The sequence below is a fragment of the Vipera berus genome, assembly GCF_964194415.1.
Source record: "Vipera berus genome assembly, chromosome: 1".
Lineage (NCBI taxonomy): Eukaryota > Metazoa > Chordata > Lepidosauria > Squamata > Viperidae > Vipera > Vipera berus.
Window position 1 is genome coordinate 353,647,436 of NC_138202.1, and position 22,127 is coordinate 353,669,562.

The window sequence follows — 22,127 nt, forward strand, 5'->3', positions numbered from 1 at the left end:
GCCATTAACCAACTTCCCTCCAGATGTGCCTGGAACTGGTCCATCATCTTCTGAGCTGACATCTGGAGAGATAAATGGGGAAGCCTCCGGGGAAGTCATCACACAGTGGGAAGGAATACAATCCACAAACATTATTTTTTTAAAGAAAATTTATATGGCTGCCCAACTCACTCTCGGTGACTCCCGGCGGCTTACAATGATAAAAACCCAATATAAAAACAATAAAAAGCAATCCCCCCCCATACTCCCCTAGCAAAAACAATCAAATAAGCCACTTAATGGACTCCATCCTACTTGGAGGTCCCAGGCCTGTTGGAAAAACCGGGCCTTCAGGGTCTTGTGAAAGAGTCAAAGTGGGGTCAATCTTTTCTTCATAGGGATGATGTCCCACAGGAAGGGAACCACCATGGAGAAGGCACTTCTTGGTATTACTAGATGAGCCTCCATAGGATAGGATAGGATAGGATAGGATAGGATAGGATAGGATAGGATAGGATAGGATAGGATAGGATAGGATAGGATAGGATAGGATACAATACAATACAATACAATACAATACAATACAATACAATACAATACAATACAATACAATACAATAGAGCTGGAAGTCCAGTCCCCCGCTTAAGCAGGAGAACCTACTGTATAGCATCTCAGACAAGTGACTGTCTTCCCTCTTCTTAAAAATCTCCAGTGATGGGGCGCCCACAACTTCTGGAGGCAAGCTATTGATTGTCCTCACTGTCAGGAAGTTTCTCCTTAATTCCAGGTTGCTTCTCTCTTTGGTCAGTTTCCAACCATTGTTTCTTGTCCTGCCCTCTGGTGCTCTGGTGAATAATGTGACCCCCTCTGCCTTGTGGCAGCCCCTCAGATACTGGAAGACTGCTATCGTGTCTCCCCTATTTTTTCTTTTCTTTAGACTACTAGCCAGACCCAAGTCCTGCAGCCATTCTTCGTATGTTTTAGTCTCCAGGCCTTTGATCATCTTAGTTGCCCTTCTCTGAATTTTTTTTCCAACTTCTCAACATCTGTTTTGTGATATGGTAACCAAAATTGGCTGCAGTATTCTAGGTGTGGCCTTACTAGAGTTTTATAAAGAAGACCCATAGCATTCCCTGCCTCCCCACTCTAGTGGGTTGGGTTGATGTAACCGGGAAAAGATGGTCCTTCAAATAACCTGGCCCCAAGCTGTGTAGATCTTTGAAGGTGGCATCCAGAACCTTGAATTGGACCAGTAAGCAAATTGGCAGCTAATGTAGTCCCCACAAGGTAGGTGGAAAATATGCACATCTTGGCCTGTGCAAAGCCATGCAGGCTGCCACATTTTGAAGCAATGGAAGCTTCCGGATACTTTTCAAGGGCAGCCCCACGTAGAGTGGTGACGTGCTGTGTAAAGATAAGAGAAAGCTTTCTCTGCTGCCAGCTGAGTTGTACAAAGACCCCAAAGATTAGCAAGTGGCCTCTCTCCTTTTTGACCTCCACAGTATTCATATTGGAACTTGTAAGATTAATTAACTAGACTTTTTAAAGACACAGTTCTTTAAGCTGCAGGGAACCGTCTCGAGTGCTATTATTATAATCTATGCAACAATAGGAAGTCACAGCTGCCGGTTCTTGTTGGCTTTCATGCGCATCAAATGTTGGCCTTCACGCGCATCAAATTCTTCCCAAGAACCTAGGATGCTGTACAGGTAGTCCTCGACTTACAACTCTTTGTTTAGTGTCCATTCGAAGTTACAGTGGCACTGAAGGAAGTGACTTATGATCGTTTTTCACACTTACGACTGTTGCAAGCATCCCCATGGTCACATGATCAAAATTTGGACGTTGGCAACTGGCATGGTTGCAGTCTCCTGGAGTCACCTTTTGCAACCTTCTGAGAAGCCAAGTTAAGGGAGAAGTCAGATTCACTTAACAACCGTGTTACTAACTTAACAATTGCAGTGATGGACTTAAGAACTGTCTTAGCAACAGAAATTTTGGGCTCAACCGTGATCGTAATTTGAGGACTACCTGTAATGTATCAGCGTATTTGTGCAGATCCAAGCAGTGTGGTCTTTTGTAAGTGGCAGGTGGAAATTTTGTGGATGTGCCGATTTTTCTAAGTGCTGTCCAGAATTTTTCAGTATGGTACCCAGCATGCTGATCACCTCTGGGATCACCACAGATTATTTATGCCATAATCTTTCAGCTTGGATTTTCAGATCTTGATACTTTGAGATCTTCTCCCATTCTTTGTGTTCTATTTTACTAACTCCTGGTACTTCCACCTCAATTACCCACATTTTGACTCAGCCTTCCATCCTTCCGAGGTAGGTAAAATGAGGACCCAGATTGTTGGGGGCAATTAAGCTGACTTTGTAATAATGCCGCTTGGGGGGAGGGGCGAAAGCCCTAATAAGCAGGCATATACATAGAATGAAGGCTATTGCTAAGCACATTTGATTTGTGCTTAGATTGTAAGCCGCCCTGAGTCTTCGGAGAAGGGCGGGATGTAAATGGGATTAAAATAAAAAATAAAAATAAAAAATTTTCTTCTTTTCAACCACAGTTAAATCTGGTGTGTTACATGCCAAGACTTTATCAATGTGAAGGGACTTAGTTCACTTGTGACTATGTAATGATTCTAGGCTGATCCCTCTTTTAACTCCTCCCCCTGACTTCGCCAATCCTTTTTCTACAGTCAGTTTTTATTCAAAAACCCCACGATATTTTAAACCAGCTCATTTTCTGCTATTTTTTTCAAGACGTTGCGTCACCATTCAGGGAAAAGGATCCCATTTGCTTTTCTATTCTGCAGCTACAGTGAGCGGTGGGGAATGTTATTCCTTTCTATTACTCAGTATTTCTCAATATTCGCGGTGTTAAGATGTCTGGACTTCAACTCCCAGAATTCCCCAGCCAACAAGCAAACCGGGAGTTGAAGTCCAGACATCTTAACACCGCGAATATTGAGAAATACTGAGTTATAGAAAAGAATAGCATTCCCCACCGCTCACTCTGGCTGCAGAACAGAAAAGCAAATGGGATCCGGGATTCCACGCAATCTCAGAGAGAGAACATGATTTCTCAAAAAACAAAACGAACAATAAAAAAAAAACCCCCGCTTCTTCTCAAAAGAGAATATTTCCTGTTCTTTTTTCCCCCCATTCCCTGCCCTTTTCTGATCCAGCTGCTGATCTGCGATCCTCTTTAATCCCCTTTCCTGCCTCATTCCTTTCTACAAATGGGACAATTCCCAGCTTAAAAGACCCACGGCTGCCGAAACAAAAACCTGGCTGAGGTTTCGGATCATGGCATGAGAGTGCATTTTCATTTCCACAAACTCCAGCTTTGCCACCCAAGCAGGTGATGAATCCTACGCCAGCCCTAATTAAAACAGCCATGTCACCTGAAGGCGAACCCTTTTACTCCCCCCCCCGCCCCCTCCACGGAGACCGAATGCTTTAAAAGCTTCCGAGGCTAATAAATATCTTTGCTGAGATGGATCATAATTGCGCCCCTCTGTTGGACAATCGGTGGCATCGGCTTCCCACCGCAACCCACCCCACCCTCTGCAATCGGCAGGAAGAATCAAGTTCAGAGGATGTTGTAGATTGCATAATTTCTCTCTCTCTCTCTCTCTCTCTCTCTCTCTGCTTTTGTTGCGTGTGCGTGTGTTCCCCCCCCCCTTTCTGGCCAATTTAAAATTTGTCAAAGCCGGTCGTCTTCTGGATCACTGCCCTTTGATATTTTGTGCACTCCATTTGGCACAAACAAGCCGCAGGGCTGCGGTTCATGCTGACTCCAGCAGAAGTGAAGAGTGCTCCATTTATCTCGGCTTGCCTGCTGCATAACTTGTTCATTAGCTGGGGGTTCACTGCCTCTGTTAACCCCTGGGTGGCTGCTATCATTCCCACCAAACCGCGGTCTTCGTGGCGGGAGAAAGCGCCAGGTCCCCCTAGCTGCTGGTGGAAGGTGGAAGGTTAGGGGTGTGTGTAGGGGGAGCGCGGAGGCAGCCTATTTCAGAGCAGGCTTGCGTTTGTTTCCATTCCAAACTCCGTTCTCCAGTTGGCCCTGGTGCAGGCAGGTTGGGGAAATAGTGAATAATGTGACACTGAGCTGCTAATTATCCATTTTCCGAGGGCCCTAAACTGAAATCTTCATTGGTTTTGTGTTTATTACAATGTCACTCAGTCTTGCCATGTGTGGCGCCTCGGCATAAGCAGGAAAGGGGCACCGCCGGCTGGAGGAGAGCACCGTGGCTGTAGGGAGCTGGAGGAGAGCACCGTGGCTGTAGGGAGAGTAAATCTTTCAAAAGCTGCTCTGCCTTTGCTCTGCCTTTAAGGAACGGCAGGAGTTTTGCTTTGCTCAGTTTGTTGGCAGAAGTGAGTTAACCAGAAGCAGGTAAGGAAGAGAGAGAGAAAAAAAATGGAGCTAACCTTGAAAAACACACTTGCAAATGTGGTTTTGATTTAGTACAACCCAGTGGAACTGTTTGCTACTGGGTACCATATTATCTGCCATATATGGATTAAAGGGTAGAACTTAACCGTTTCCAAAATATTGTTGTTGTTGTTAGTTGCGAAGTCGTGTCCGACCCATCGCGACCCCATGGACAACGTTCCTCCAGGCCTTCCTGTCCTCTACTATCTTCTGGAGTCCATTTAAGCTCACGCCTACTGCTTCAGTGACTCCATCCAGCCATCTCATTCTCTGTCGTCCCTACTGTATTACTATCCAAAGTAACAAACCATTAGTTGTTATCCAGTCTAATGCCAGGCACAAAAAATCAGGAACTAGGGTTGTTCAAATGAGTAGAAGTTCATTCCATGCTATCGCTGAACAAGAATCTGAACTACTAACGGTCAAAGCAAATTGATGGTTGATAAGAATCAATGGAATTCAAGGTGGGCGGGACTTAGACCTCTTGTGGGTGCAAAGGGACTCCAAACTGCTGACGCGCTTGACTCCTCCCTCAGGCTCAGCCTGGCCATGTCTGTACATCTGGGGAAAAGGTTGTGATGTCTGTTAGCCCAGGGGTCCCCAACCCCTGGTCCGTGGACCAGTACCAGGCCACGGCATGCCAGCAACCGGTCCGCACAAACAAGCAAAGCCCCATCCGTGGGATGCAGGCAGCACACAAAACCATGCAGCCTCCGGTCCGCGGAAAAATCTCTCTCCACGAAACCGGTCCCTGGTGCCCAAAAGGTTGGGGACCTCTGTGTTAGCCAGCATAGGACGCTGAGTTACTGGAATTTTTTGTGACTCGTGGGCCAACAGCTTTTGACATTGACTTAGCAATAGTAATAGTACTTAGACTTATATACCGCTCCATAGTGCTTTACAGCCCTCCCTAAGCAATTTACAAGCCCTTCAAAAATCTGGATCCTCATTTTACCGACCTCGGAAGGATGGAAGGCTGAGTCAACCTTGAGCTGGTCAGGATCGAACTCCTAGCTGTGGGCAGAGTTTGCCTGCAATGCTGCATTCTAAGCACTGTGCCACCCTGGATTTATTGGACAGCTGAAGTGCCTACAACAGCAGTGAGGATCATGGATCTGAGCTTGGTTGTTTTCCTGCAGACATTTCATTTACCCAACTAGGTAACATCGTGAGTTCTAGTGGTTCAAATCCCACTCCTTCCTACAGAGTTTCCAACCTTGGCAACTTTACGACTTGTGCACTTCAACTCCCAGAATTCCTCATGCTGTCTAAAGAATTCTGGGAGTTCAAGTCTACAAGTCTTAAAGTTGCCAAGCTTGGAGACCCCTGCCTTACTAGCACTGATGATGTTACCTAGTTGGGATAACGAAACGTCCGCAAGAAAACAACCAAGCTCAGAGAGTACCGAGGGCCCTATTTCAACCCTGAGCTGCAAATATTCTCCTTTATTGATAGGTTTTCATTTCACGATTAGTTCTAAGGATTGGGAATAATGTAGCATCTTAACTGTGGTCAGCTTCAGCGAGCCAGCTTTAAAAATTAAGTCGCGACTTGTATATTCTTCCTCCTAAGCCTCATGGGTAGCATTCCAGCCTGTGCGTGCTGTCTTCCCAAGAGCAGTTGCCATTAAAATGTACTAAATGGGTCTCCACAACAAGCCATGATGATGACCAACTGCTGATGCCTGCCTTGCAGTGCCATCCCATAATTGGTGCAATTGATCTATTTAGGGCTAGTTGCACCGTTTTGTGATGGGCATGTCATTTTGCCCTGCAGATGCCCTTGACTGGGTAGCCAGGAAGAACACTGTTTTTACACTGCTCATAGTATAATCGTATTTTAGTATCTTAGATTTCTTCACCTAAAGAGGTCAAAGTAATCTTAGTTCGTACTGCATGGGTTCCTGTGTCTTCATTAGCAGGCAAGTAAGGGGAACAGTTGGCAGAGAGGCCAAGGGGAAGGAATTTCTTGGCTTTTTTATTTGTTCATTAAAAGAGATGAAGAGGAAGGCATTATTCTCCTGAACATCTTCTGAAGATGTTCCAGATTTGCTTGTCTTCTAGAAGACCAGAATCACCTGTCCTGCAAGTAGGCTAACCAGCTCCCTGGAGGCAGAAATTGCAGTGGCTAGATGCCAAAGACAGGTAGTCCTTGACTTACGGCCACAATTGAGCCCCCATTTTTTTTATTGCCAAGCGAGACAATTGTTAAGGGAATTTTGCCCGATTCTGCAACCTCTCTCGCCAAAGTTGTGAAGTGAATCACTGCAGTTATTCAGGCAGTAACGCAGTTGTGAGGTGAATCTGGCCTCCCCATTGAGTTTGCTTGTTAGAAGGTCATAAAAGGCGACAGGACACTGTATTTTTATTATATGCCCTGTTCACCGCCCTGAGTCCTTCGGGAGAAGGGCGGTATAAAAATTTAATAAAACTAAACTAAACTAAACTAAACTGTAAACCGTCACAAAGACGAGCCAGTGCCAAGCATCCGAATTTTGACCGTGCGGATGCTGCAGCGGTCATAAGTGTGAAAAATGGACATAAGTCACTTTTGTCAGTTCCACAGTCACTAAATGAAATCAGGTGCAGTCCCGTGATGCCTCATTTAATAATGACCATACTGCTTAATGGAATTTTCTGGTCCTTCTTATAGTCGGAAGTTGAGGACCACCTGTATCCTTAAGGATTAAGAGATTCATGGGGAGTGGAGAAGGATCCTCTTAATAGGGATTTGGATGAGATAATGGCTTTTTTTAAAGAGAGAGAGAGAGAGAGAGAGATCCACAGAGGGATTAAATGGGTTGTTGTTGTTGTTGTTAGTTGCGAAGTTGTGTCCGACCCATTGCGACCCCATGGACAACGTTCCTCCAGGCCTTCCTGTCCTCTACTATCTTCTAGAGTCCATTTAAGCTGACGCCTACTGCTTCAGTGACTCCATCCAGCCATCTCATTCTCTGTCGTCCCCTTCTTCTCTTGCCCTCAACCTTTCCCAGCATTAGGCTCTTCTCCAGTGAGTCCTTCCCTCTCATTAGGTGGCCAAAGTATTTGACTTTCAACTTCAGGATCTGACCTTCTAAAGAGCAGTCAGGGTTGATCTCCTCTAGGACCGACCGGTTTGATCGCCTTGCAGTCCAAGAGACTCGCAGGAGTCTTCTCCAGCACCATAGTTCAAAGGCTTCAATTCTTTGGCGCTCAGCCTTTCTTATGGTCCAACTTTCACAGCCATACATTACAACTGGCCTTGACTATACACACTTTTGTTGGCAGGGTGATGCCTCTGGTTTTTGTCTAGATTTGCCATGGCTTTCCTCCCCAGGAGCAAGCGTTTTTTAATTTCTTGGCTGCAGTCTGCGGTGATCTTGGAGCTCAGGAAAATAAAATCTGTCACTACCTCCATTTCTTCCCCATCTATTTGCCAGGAATTGAGAGGGCCGGATGCCATGGTCTTGGTTTCAAGTCCACTTTTCCACTCTCCTTCTTCACCCGCATCAAAAGGCTCTTTAGTTCCTCTTCACTTTCTGCCATTAGAGTGGTATCATCTGCATATCTTAGGTTTCTGCATGAAGGATGATGTCCTGGACTGGACGCTAACCCATGCCAGTTTCTATGTTAGGGAAAATAGGAAATGTTTAAAACAGGGGGCCCCACCCTTTCTGGGTTGGTGGCCTGGGGTGGAGGTGCCTTTACGCGTGCGAGCATGCGCACGCGCACGAATGGGGCCACACGCGCACGAACAGGGCCGTGATTGCACACGCAATGCAAACGGGATCACGAGCACCCATGCGATGCTCAGGCGACACGATGCTAGCGCGAGTGGGGATGATGACGTGATGCTAGCGCGAGTGGGGGGGTGCGCTCGTGGCGATGCTAGCGCCCATCCGAAGCTCATGGTAGTGCTAGCGCCCACATGACAGTAGTGGGCCGCAGACCACAGGTTGGTGACCCCTGGTTTAAGAGACACACCAAAGACCACACCCCAAAACACAAAACATTCCAACCCAACTTGTACCCTAGGCCAACTGTGTTGTGTTTACATCAGGGGTCTTCAAACCTGGCCCTTTTATGACTTGTGGACTTCATCTCCCAGAATTCCTCAGCCAGGCACGCGTGCCTGGCTGAGGAATTCTGGGAGTTGAAGTCCACAAGTCATAAAAGGGCCAGGTTTGAAGACCCCTGGTTTACATCTTGCAGATATAAGGCAGATCTGTATATATCTACTTCTGCTAACCAAAGAAATAGGAAGGAGCCTCTCAGGGGCTTTGAAACATCTTTACATCTTCGGCCTTTGGAGATGTCACCAACCTTTGCTCAAAAAACATTCGTGAAACGAAGGCTAAAAACTTGATTTTCTTGGCAGGCAGTTTTTCCCGTGCAACCATTTCAATTTCAGGGCTTCTGTGGTGCAGTCACGGAGAGAAAGAGCGAGCGAGCGAGCCTGCCTGCCTGCTGGTCTTGAACAAAGAAGGATAACTTTTCCCAACTTGGCCTGATCCTGCCAAACTTACAATATAATTTTGCTAAACAGCGACACGCACACCGCTGACTCTCAGACAGAAGCGGCCGATGTGCATTTTCCTATAATCTACAGAAGCTGCAAATATTTCTCTCTGCTTTAATATTTCAAAAAATTGAATTTCTGTGCAATATTTAAGGGTTTCCCCCCCCCCCTTCCAGGTCTCTGCCCCTTGACAAATACAGGCATTCCCCATTCTGTCTATTCTAAAGCGCTAGGCTGAACATCAGACTGCAAAAGAAAAGCCCTTTGCCCCGGGTCTTTAATTGTACGCGGGGCTTATGAAATTGATTTGAGAGCTTAGCTTTTTTACAATGCCCAGTGAATACAAAACATTTCTGACAATCAATCAATGAGGGAATAATCACCCCTTATTCGCCTCTCTCTTCCTCCTCCCTTCCCCATTGTTACCTTTCCCCCCCCCCCTTTCTTGGGAAGGATAAGGTTCAAATGCCAGAAAATCTTTGTGAGATACCACTTTTAAATTAAGTAGAAAATGGTCATTGACAGACTTGTTAATCTCACCTGGATCGTATTGGGGACCTGTAGTGTGAGGGTAGCAGGCACACTTCAATACAGGAATGGCCGTTTCCTGAACCACATCTACTGTCTTGCTTAAAAAAGAGGGTTGTTTTTTTCTTAATTTCTTGTTTCTTAAACAAGAAATTGGCAGTCCTTGACCTGCGTGGAAATAGGTAGTCCTTGACTTACGCCATATTGAGTCTCACAATTATGCTCATAAGTCATGTGGTTGTAAGTCATGTGGTGACTCACTTTACAGACGTAAAATGGATCACCACATGATTGGATCCAATTTTACAACCTTTTTTTTGTGTGGCATGGGTGTGAACTCCTGAAATGGTGATCACATGATTGTGAGGAGAAAGCAGCCATCAGAACTTCTAATCTAGGTTGTAAATATCTTTTTGTGGGGTCTGTCGTAGCTTAGAATGATCACCTGACAACCCGTCATAAGTGGAGGACTGGCTGTAAATAGTTTTTCCAGGCTGCAATTTTGTTGTGCCATGGTGTGAAGGGGAAGAAACAACTCTTATCTCCATGACCCCATGACAGTTTTGGTCACCACATTACAAAAAAGATGTTGAGACTTTGGGGGGGGGAAGTGCAAAGAAGAGCAGCTCAGATGATTAAAGGGCGTGGAGACTAAAACATATGAAGAACCGTTGCTGGATTTAGGTTTGGCTAGTCAGGAGAAAAGAAGGACTAAGGGGTGACATGATAGCAGTCTTCCAGTATTTGAGGGGCTGCCATAAAGAAGAGGGGATCAATTTATTTTCCAAAGCACCAGAAGGCAGGACAAGAAACAATGGTTGGAAAGTAATCAAGGAGAGAAGCAATTTGGAATAAAGGAGAAACTTCCTAACGGTGGGGACAATTAACCAGTGGAACAGAAGTTGCCTCCAGAAATTGTAGGTGTTCTATCACTGGAGGTTTGTAAGAAGAGACTGGACAGCCACTTGTCTGAAATGGTGTTGGGTCTCCTGCTTGAGCAGGGGGCTGGACTAGAAGACCTCCAAGGTCCCTTCCAACTCTATTCTGATTCTGATTCTGAACTCAAAAATTGTGATTCCTTTGACAAAGTTTTATTTGAATTATTACCCCCCGTAGATAGGGCTCGCAACTTGGGAGTCCTCCTAGATTCACGGCTCACCTTGGAAGATCACATGGTGGCTGTGACTAGGGGGGCTTTCGCCCAGGTTCGCCTGGTGCGCCAGTTGCGGCCCTATCTAAGCCGGGATGATTTATGCACGGTCACTCACGCGCTCGTGACCTCTCGTCTAGACTACTGCAACGCTCTCTACATGGGGCTTCCCTTGAGGACCACCCGGAGGCTCCAACTGGTACAGAATGCAGCCGCGAGAGTTGTGTTGGGAGTCTCCCGATACTCCCATGTCACACCTCTGCTCCGTGAGCTGCATTGGTTGCCAGTTGTCTTCCGGGTGAGATTCAAGGTGCTAGTAATGGTGTTTAAAGCCCTACATGGCAGGGGTCCGGAGTACCTTAGGGAACACCTGCTGCCGGCGTCTACTTCCCTCCGCCATGTGCGTTCCCACAGAGAGGGTCTCCTCAGGGTGCCACCGGTCAGAGAATGTCGACTGGTGGCCCCCAGGGGGAGATCCTTCTCTGTGGGCGCCCCGGAGTTATGGAACCAATTACCGGTTGAGCTCCGGACGGCGCCCGATCTTCGCTCCTTTCGCCGCGATCATACTTGTTCGAGCAAGCCGGCCTGGCCTGAGGGGGGATTGGTGGGGTCTTTTTACTATTTTTATTGGGTTTTTTTTACCATGTATTAACTGTATTTTTTAATCGGGCATGTATTTAATTATCTTTTATTTTTTGTAAATTTCTGTGTTTTATTCTTGCCCTGTACACCGCCCTGAGTCTTCCGGGAGAAGGGCAGTATAGAAATATTAATAAATTAAATTAAATTAAATTTGTGAATATGTCCCTGTATGCCCACATGCATTTGGATTGTCCACTGTTTCTTACACAATTGGACACAAGGACCTGTGTTCATTTGCTAGCAGTTTTTAAAAGTACAGCTTGCATTCAGGGAGGATACAAGAAGTACGAGCGGTCCTCACACTTATGACTGTCGCAGCAGCCTCACCGTCACGTGATCAAAATTCGGGTGCTTGGCAACTGGCATGTGTTGACAATAGTTGCAGCATCCCAGGGTCATGTGATCGCCACTTGTGACCTTCCCAGCTGGCTTCTGACAAGCAAAGTTAACAAAGGAAGCCAGACTCTCTTATGATTCTGCATGATTCACTTAACAACTGCAGTGATTTATTTAACAACCATGGTACCAAAGGTCATAAAATCAGGTGAAGATCACTTAAAAATGCCTTGCTTAGCAACGGAGACTTCCCATTGTGGTTATAACTTGAGGACTACGTGCATGTCTGTTAGTAGCCATAAACCAGGGGTCTGGCTGAGGAATTCTGGGAGTTGAAGTCCACAAGTCATAAAAGGGCCAAGTTTGAAGACTCCTGCCATAAACTTTACCAGACAAGTAGAATCATTATTTTGGAGGAAAAATTGCTTTGAATATGAGATACCAAGTACCAGCGTCAGAATTGTAAATGTAAATATGTACAAGTCACTTGTGGTGTTCAGAAGCCTCATACTGGCCATTGCAAGAAATAGGTTGCTGACCAGAAATAAAGATGCAGTGGTTTTTAAACCATATAGTAATAATAGCCACTCAGTATTGCCTCAAGATGAGTGGCATGTAAATTAGATAGAGAGATAGATAGATAGATAGATAGATAGATAGATAGATAGATAGATAGATAGATAGATAGATAGATAGATAGATAGATAGATAGATAGATAGATAGATAGATAGATAGATAGATTAGATAGATAGATAGATAGATAGATAGATAGATAGATAGATAGATAGACAGACAGACAGACAGACAGACAGACAGACAGACAGACAGATAGATGATAGATAGATAGAAGATAGATAGATAGATAGATAGATAGATAGATAGATAGATAGATAGATAGATAGATAGATAGATAGATAGATAGATAGATAGATAGATAGGCAGGCAAGCAGGCAGGCAGGCAGGCAGGCAAATAGACAGTGATAGTGATAGCGATAGCACTTAGACTTATATGCCACTTCACAGTGCTTTACAGCCCTCTCTAAGTGGTTTACAAGGTCAGCATCAACAATCTGGGTCCTCATTTTACCGACCTCAGAAGGACGGAAGGCTGAGTCAACCTTCAGCCGGTCAGGATCAAACTCCTGGCTGTGGGCAGAGTTTGCTTGCAATACTGCACTCTAACCACTGTGCCACCACAGCTCCTAGTTAGATAATGATAGATAGATAGATAGATAGATAGATAGATAGATAGATAGATAGATAGATAGATAGATAGATAGATAGATAGATAGATGACAGATAGATAATAGATGATAAACAGATAGATGACAAATAGAGAGATATAGATAAATATAGATTGATGAGAGATGATGATGATAGATAGACAGACAAACAAACAGACGGACATAAAACAAAGGCAAATACGTGTCCCAGGATAATGTTGCAGGACCCAGTCTGGGTTGGTCACTGGGACCAGAGGTTTCGTCTTCCGAGCTTTGGGACTCCAATGTGCTGTGGCCCATTCTCTACCAGAATTCTGGTGAGAGAGAAGTTCCCTGAGGACGTCTCCAGCACGAGTCCAAAAGTTCAGAAGACTAAACCTTTGGTCCCAGTGACCGATCCAGATTGGATCCTGCAAGATAAATCCCAAAAAAATATATATCGATCCTTCAGAATGCTGCGCTGGGATGGGCCAAGAGATCCGTGAATTGACGGGGAGGGGCAGAGCTGTTTTCCTGTTTGTTAGAAATCTCGTTCCTCCACACCTCTGCGCCTCATTGCCTTTCTTTCTCAACAGCCTCCGCTCCACTTTCCTCCCGGCCTGGGAGATTCAAACTTGTTTTAAAACCTAGAAACCCTCCTTCAACAGAGGCTCCCTAGAATCGCATAAATGCAGTCTGGTTATTTTCCATTCTCCCCTCGTGTGCTCTCTCTCTCTCTCTCTCTAGGGCACCTGCCTCGCGGAACAGAATGGCGCACACGCAGGGTGGAACGGCTTTTGAACGGGGTTGGCTGGAATTGTTCACACCTACACGGAACGTCCCAAATAAATAATGCATGTCTGAACTGTAGGAGAGCTGCTGAGCGGGGGGTCTCCCCCCCCCCCCGGTTTCCTGTCTCTGTGGCTCTTCCCTGCCTCTCTGCAAGTCCCTGACAAGCATCTTTACTTTGGGTTTCAGGCACCCCGGAGTTAAACCCAGCTGAGCGGAAGGATCTGGAGGCCAAGCTGAAGGAGCGGGAAGAATTCCTAATTCCCATTTACCACCAGGTAGCGGTGCAGTTTGCTGACTTGCACGACACGCCCGGCCGAATGCAGGAGAAGGGTGTCATTACCGTAAGTGTCGGGATTTTTTTTCCCCCTTACTAATGCTGTCAGAAGCGCTTTTGCAGACAGGGCTGGAGCAGCTGCTAAGAAAGTGCTCCCAACCCAGGGTTTTGAGGCGGGAGTGGGTGGGGGGAAATGGGGGTGGCAGAGGTAGTAAGGTCTCAGCTAGCCTGGGTTATGCTGACAGCGTGGGGTGAATATTAAAAGTTTGTAAAAGCCAAGGGAGGATGCTACATGTGGGGAAATTGCAGCTTTTTAAAAATATTGTTAAGCTCCCGAAGGACATTTTCAGTAAAGGAAGATACGTGCCTAGAGGCCAGGGTGTCTTTTAAGGATTTCGTTTGCTTTGATATAATTTCATTACATTTTACTTAAAAAGGAAATGCAAAGTAATATAAAGAAGAGCAACAAAGATGATTAGAGGTCTGGAGGCTAAAACATACGAGCAACGGTTGCTGGAATTGGGTATGTCCAGTTTCATGAAGAGAAGGGTGAGGGGTGACATGATAGCAGTCTTCCAATATCTCAGGGGCTGCCCCAAAGAAGAGGGAGTCAAGCTTTTCTCCAAAGCACCTGAAGGCAGGACAAGAAGCAACGGATGGAAACTCGTCAAGGAGAGAAGCAACCTAGAACTAAGGAGAAACTTCCTGACCGTTAGAACAATTAACCAGTTGTACAACCTGCCTCCAGAAGCGGTGAATGCTCCATCACTGGAGGTTTTTAAGAAGAGACTGGACAGCCATTTGCCTGAAATGGTATAGCGTTTCCTGCCCGAGCAGGGGGATTGAACTGACCTCCAAGGTCCCTTCCAACTTCATTATTATTATTTTTAAAGTGAGAAAAAAAGGAGAAAGAGAGAGCTAAAAGTACAAGAAAGAAAATAAAAGAGGGGGAAAAACGCACAAAGAAGTAACTTCCAATCTGTGGAACAGTTATAATTACAATTATAAATTTTTCTCTTACCCCGTGGTTACAACATAACTCTCTTTCTATGATCTGTTCTGTCTAATCATCAAAACCGTAAATCACAAATTCATTTTTTTCTGTTTCATGAACTCTTTACCAAAAGCCAGCATTTACTTCCATAGTGGACGGGGGGGGGTTGCTTAATGTCCGCTGAGTTCAGTTAACAACCGCAGAAAAAGGTTGTAAAATTGGCTTGATCACAGGAGTGACCCGCTTTACAACCGTCACAAATTTTAGCCGTAACAAGCAGGCTCCATTATGGTTGCAAATGAAGGACTATTTGTCTCTAAGGCTGCTGCCGACACAGAGACAGTTTTTTCCCCCCTCATGCCATCGCTTTGCAGGACACCTAATTCCCACAGTATTTATGTCTAAGGATATTTACCCATGTAGTATACCAATATTTATATATATATTAATCCCATTTATATCCCGCCCTTCTCCGAAGACTCAGGGCAGCTTACAATCTAAAGCACAAGTCAATGTGCTTAGCAATAGCCTTCAATTCTATGTATATGCTTATTAGAGCTTTCGCCCCCCCCCCCCAAGCGGCATTATTACAAAGTCGGCTTATTGCCCCCAACAATCTGGGTCCTCATTTTACCTACCTCGGAAGGATGGAAGGCTGAGTCAACCTTGAGCCTGGTGGGATGCGAACCTGCACTAATTGCAGGCAGCTGGTGTTACTTAAGGAGGCATTAGCCCACTGCTCCACCAAGGCTCTATTAATATTACTATTCTTCTTCCTATTACCTTCTGTTATTGGTATCTATTCTTTATTGTTTATATGTACACTGGGAGCTTCTGCACCGGAGACAAATTCCTTGTGTGTTGGCCAATGAAGAAATATTCTATTCTATTCTATTCTATTCTATTATTCTATTCTATTCTATTCTATTCTATTCTATTCTATTCTATTCTATTCTATTCTATTCTATTCTATTCTATTCTATTCTATTCTATTCTATTCTATTCTATTCTATTCTATTCATTCTATCCTATCCTATCCTATCCTATCCTATCCTATCCTATCCTATCCTATCCTATCCTATCCTATCCTATCCTATCCTATCCTATCCTATCCTATCCTATCTTATCCTATCCTATCATTCTTCTCCTGAGTGGCATTGCCATTTATTTCTGGCATCTGTTCCCAAGCTGTCTAATTCCAAAGATTTGATTTTTCCCATGTCTCCTTTTCAGGTTTGGTCCTGCTTGCTTTTCTGGCTAAGGCAGAACTAGAACTCACTGTCTCCTGATTTCTAGCCTGGTGCCTTCACCACTAGACCAAACAGGCTCTGTTTATAAACCAGATTTATTCTCCAGAGCTCTCAAAAGTTCCAATTTCTCAAAGCTTCCATGTGAAGACTGGACATCCATTTGCACGGAGTGGTCTGAGGACTCCTGCCTTGAGTTGGGGGTAGAACTATAGGACCTCAAAGGTCCCTTCCAACCACATGACTCTGTTCTCCTCCTAGAGCAAGCGTGGGCAACTATGACAACTTTACGACCTGTGGACTTCAATTCCCAGAATTCCTGAGCCAATATGGCTGACCTAGGAATTCAGGGAATTGAAACCCACAAGTTCTAAAGTTGTCGTAGTCCTGTCCTAGAGGGTCTCTTAAGAAGCCCCCCCCCAAAAAAAGAGTCCACACAAACCACTGTCATGTTCCTTTCCCACATCAACTTGAGATAAAATTGCTCATGGCCCAAACGGGGCTTACTAACGTGGTTACAAGGGAGTTAATCGCTCTCCTTCAGCTCTTTCCCCATCAAACCATTTTACATAAGGAGGAAGAAGGGGACGAGACTGTCCCTCATCACACATACACGATTGCCCAAGCAACTTAAGAATTCTCATTTGACGGAAAAATGCAGCATGTAATAATTTTTGCTCCAAAAAAAAAAAAGGGAAAAAAAGCAATTTGGCCTGTGTGTACCCAGATTTATTTATCGATCTCAAATATTTACATTGAGGCCTCTGGAGCCTTCAAGGTGGCTGGCGATAAGTGAAAATGAATACATGATAAACATCCCATTGTTTTGATGGGAGATTGGCTCTGTCTCGGAAAAAGGGACATCCATAATGTAGATTAGAGCAAATACTCATCATGTTGGAGAGATAACTTGGAACAAGCGGGGGCTTCGCACACCCCCACCAGCTCTTCGTGCTATAAAACATCCTCTGATCTTTGTTTTCCTTTGACTTAGTTACGGAGGTGGCACCTCGTATCTTCACCTGCAAGATTTTTTGTTTTTCCAGCTCTGTCATGGGTTGGGTGGGACTTCTGGGCCTCGGGTTCTCCGCCATCATTGTGAACTTCCTCTCTCTCTGCTCTTCTTCCCACCCCTGTTTGCACCCAGGATGTGCTAGAATGGAGGACCTCCCGCTCGTTCTTCTACTGGAGAATACGTCGTCTTCTTCTGGAGAACTTGATCAAGAAAAAGATCCACGCTGCAAATCCTGAACTCACCGATGGACAGATTCAGGCAATGCTGAGACGCTGGTTTGTAGAAGTCGAAGGCACAGTTAAGGTACAGCGCAATGCTTGTTTGTTCGTTTCCTTTATCTTCCTTCTGCCTTGATTGTGTGTGTTTGTTTGTTGGTTTGATGTCACCCTGCTGGCTATAAAATGAAAGGGGGGGGGGGATAAAAAAACCAAGCTGAAATCTTCAATTAACATGGGATCTAGGAAAATATGTGGATTTTTTTCCCTTTGGAGGTATAATTGACATACAAGATTTAAAAAAAATGATTTTAAAAATATAGGAAAACGTGATTTGATTGATTTCAACAGTCACGATGCAGCTAATTTATTCAGGTTCTGGAATTTGGGCTGTTCATGTGCATAATTTCATAGCAGAGGTTGGTTGAATATATTCTGTTCCATTTAGATGGAAGAAGAAGAGTTTGATTTTAACACCAAAGTGATTTTGGGTGTTAGAGGTTGCTAGGAAGAAAACTGCGTAATTATAAGCAGGCCTTGTGCAGAAGTGGCTAGGAAGAGAAATTTACAGGGAAAAATAATTAGGCTTACTGTAATATATCCTGAGCTGTCTAGAGAAGGCAGGAAGTAAGCCTCCATGGAAAGATATTCATGTACTTAGTGAGGGAATCTGGTTCTGTTTGATTTGGTTCTGGTCCTTTATATAGAAAAATCCAGCTATTTCCATATCCTGTGCCAAAAAAACCCTAGTTTTAATGCAATCAAGTGAGACTATACTGTACTGACAGTTTCAGAGCACAGCGTTCTTATTTTCACCTGCAGATTTGTAGAGGTCTACTTAAAACTACAAATAGAGTAGAGTAGAGTAGAGTAGAGTAGAGTAGAGTAGAGTAGAGTAGAGTAGAGTAGAGTAGAATAGAATAGAATAGAAGAATAGAATAGAATAGAATAGAATAGAATAGAATAGAATAGAATAGAATAGAATAGAATAGAATAGAATAGAATAGAATAGAATAGAATAGAATAGAATAGAATAGAATAGAATAGAATAATGAAAAAATGGAATAGAATGGAATGGAATGGAATAGAATAATGAAAGAATAGAACAGAACAGAATAGAATAGAATAATGGAAGAATGGAATGGAATAAAATAATGAAAGAATAGAATAGAATAAAATAATGAAAGAATAGAATAGAATAGAATAGAATAGAATAGAATAGAATAGAATAGAATAGAATAGAATAGAATAGAATAGAAAAAATAGAATAGAATAGAATAGAATAATGAAAGAATTAGAATAGAATAGAATAGAATAGAATAGAATAGAATAGAATAGAATAGAATAGAATAGAATAGAATAGAATAGAATAGAATAGAATAGAATAGAATAGAATAGAATAGAATAGAATAGAAAAGAAAAGAATAGAAAAGAAAAAATAGAATAGAATAGAATAGAATAGAATAGAAAAAATAGAATAGAATAGAATAGAATAGAATAGAATAGAATAGAATAGAATAGAATAGAATAGAATAGAATAGAATAATGAAAGAATGGAATGGAATGGAATGGAATGGAATGGAATGAGGTTTCCATGCTGAGCCATGGTGGCTCAGGAATTCTGGGAGTTGAAGTCCATGAGTCATAAAAGAGCCAAGGTTGCCTACCCCTGTTCTAGAGAATTCTGGAAGTTGAAGTCCACCGGTCTCTAAGTTGCCAAGGGCGGCCACCCCTGCTTTAGAAAATTTTAGGACATGATTCAACTGGCTGTAAGGGATGAGCAAGAATACCCTCCACCTTTTTGTTACTCCACTATGATGTGGAGTGCATCTAGTTAGCTAATACATTACACCAATCAAGGAGAGTTATCTTAAGCCACAATTAATCTGCTCCCTGGCATATGTTGATAGGGAAGCATCATGCTGTTTCTTAATTAAAGGCAAACGGATTAAAAATGATTAATAAGGGTATTAAATATTCATCTAAACTAAAGCTTTGGGAATCTTGGGCAAATCCTTGCTTTGCACAGGCCTATAAAGTGGCCGACATTTGGAGCCCAGGAGGGGTGGCGCGGCTGGGAGATGGGACAGCCAGCTGCTTCATTGATCACTTATAAAACACCTTGATTTGTGTGAAGAATTGAGCTTCTGCTGTGTCCAAGTGGTCGCCCAAACGTTGAAACAACACATGACCCGTTTGGCAGATTTTTTTTATATATATATTAGCTTTGACTGCTCTGGATTTCATAAAGGAACCAGCTCTTTCTCTTCACCTTGCTAAAATTTTATAAGAAAATACCTGGCAGGGCAAGGTGTCTGTTCCTTCAAACAAATTATCCCTTTTAGGGGCACTTTTAATTCTTTTCTAGAAAGAATCCCAAAGCAGACATATTGGAAAGCGATGGGAGTTGAAACCCAAGTCCTGCCACCTTTTAAACCTTATGTTTTACCACAATGATGCATTTTAAATTTTTTTAAAAGCATTAAGGCTTCCTTGCATCCTTGGGACCAAGAAAGCCGTGTTGTTGTTGTTAGTTGCGAAGTTGTGTCCGACCCATCGCGACCCTACGGACAACGTTCCTCCAGGCCTTCCTGTCCTCTACCATCTTCTGGAGTCCCTTTAAGCTCACGCCTCCTGCTTCAGTCACTCCATCCAGCCACCTCATTCTCTGTCATCCCCTTCTTCTCTTGCCCTCAACCTTTCCCAGCATTAGGCTCTTCTCCAGTGAGTCCTTCCTTCTCATTAGGTGGCCAAAGTATTTGAATTTTAGCTTCAGGATCTGGCCTTCTAAAGAGCAGTCAGGGTTGATTTCCTCTAGGACTGACCGGTTTGATCGCCTTGCAGTCCAAGGGATTCGCAGGAGTCTTCTCCAACACCATAGTTCAAAGGCCTCAATTCTCTGGCGCTCAGCCTTTTTTATGGTCCAAATTTTCACATCCATACATTGCAAAGAACGCCATGGATCCCCCCAAAATATAGCATAGTGAGAAATGGCGTGTCCTGTCAATTCATATTCAGCTATCCCATATTTATTTCTATTATATATTATAGAAGATTAAAATGTTTCTATTTTAATATTTCCAAAGGATCACATTTTTGTACTGCAAGAATTTCTGTAAAGGTCATCAGTGAACCATCAGCTCATTAAGTAACCAAATATAGTTAACATAAAATACTGTGTGATCTATATTATCTTTCAAATATTTAACAGAATAATAGAATAACAGAATAACAGAGTTGGAAGGGACCTTGGAGGTCTTCTAGTCCAACCCCCTGCTCAGGAAGATAGCTCTAGTCCAGGGGTGTCAAACTCAATTTCATTGAGGGCCACATCAGAATTGTGGTTGCCCTCAGGGGGCTGGGTGGGTATGGCCAGAGTGGGCGTGGCCTACTGGGTGGGCGTGGCTAGAGTGCGTATGGCCTACTGGGTGGGCGTGGCCAGCTCTACATCGTTCGCATCAAGGGTGCCTATGGGGGCCTGGGCAGGAGTGGGACAGATCTGAGGGTCTCTGGCAGGAGGAGGGTCTCTGGGCCAGGGCCAAGGCAGTGGGGGCCGTTCCCTCACTGTTTCCAGGATGGCTTCGCGGGCCGCATGAAACCACTTTGCAGGCCGGATCCGGCCCCCGGGCCTTGTGTTTGACATGTCTGCTCTAGTCTATATCATCTCGGGCAAATAGTTGTCCAATCTCTTCTTAAAAACTTCCAGTGTTGGAGCACCTACAACTTCTGGAGGCAGGTGGTTCCACTGGTTAATTGTCCTCACTGTCAGTTAGTTTCTCCTTAGTTCTAGGTTGCTTCTCTCCTTGATCAGTTTCCCTCTGTTGCTTCTTGTCCTGCCTTCAGGCGCTTTTGAGAAGAGATTTACTTACCCTTCCCTCTCTGCCCAGCTGCGTCTCAGTTAATTCGATTTAATAAATTCCATCCAACCAGAAAAGCAACAGAGCATCTCCTAGTAGGGACTTCCACCCCTATCTTCCTGAGATCTTTTTCCCGCTCCCCTCAAAACAGCCTCATTACCGTCCATTAGTAGTAAAGGCCATATACAAAGAGGATGAACAAACAGCCAAAGATACACAACCAACATGGTTGTTATTTACTCATTATTTATTTATATATCAAACTTCTCAACCGCCCTTCTGCCTTGTAGAGTTATGGAAAAAAATGGAAGGAGGAAGGAGTGCAGTTGCAGTCCTCGACTTACAACCGTTCATTTAGTGACCGTTCGAAGCTACCACCATACTGGAAAAAGTGACTTGACCATTTTTCACATTTGCAGCCTCCCCTTGATCATGTGATCAAAATCCAGGCACTTGGCAATCGGCTCACATTTATGACGGTTGCGGCATCCCGTGGTGGTGGTGGGGTTAGGTCCCGTGATCCCCCTTTTGTGACCTCCTGGCCAGCAAAGTCAATGGGAAAGCCAGATTCACTTAAGAACCAGGTGGCTAACTTAACAACTGCAGTGATTGTCACAAGAAAGGTCATAAAATGGGCCAAAATTCCCTTAGCAACTGTCTTGCTTAAGAACAGAAATTTTGGGCTCAATTGTGGTCGTACGTCGAGGACTACCTGTATTAGGTATACTGGCCGCCTTGAGTTGCTTGTAAAAACAATAAAGGCAGGATACAAGAGTCACCTCGTGGTGAGATGGGTGGCAAACCAATTTAATAAATTTTAAAAATAGCAATAGTACACAGACTTGTATCCCGCTTCACAGGGCTTTCCAGCTCTCTCTAAGCGGTTTGCCGAGTCGGCATATTTGCCCCCAACAATCTGGGTCCTCATTTTACCGACCTCGGAAGGATCGAAGGC

The 22,127-nt window shown here is 44.2% G+C and overlaps 1 protein-coding gene across 1 annotated transcript in view; it reads left to right on the forward strand.

The window, feature by feature from the left end:
- Positions 1 to 22,127, forward strand: part of ACACA (acetyl-CoA carboxylase alpha) — a 254,747-nt gene that overhangs the window by 228,227 nt on the left and 4,393 nt on the right. Inside the window, exons 49-50 of the mRNA XM_081313199.1 lie at positions 13,757 to 13,911; positions 17,233 to 17,403. Coding sequence (XP_081169325.1) covers positions 13,757 to 13,911; positions 17,233 to 17,403 — 326 coding nt within the window. The remainder of the gene's footprint in view (positions 1 to 13,756; positions 13,912 to 17,232; positions 17,404 to 22,127) is intronic.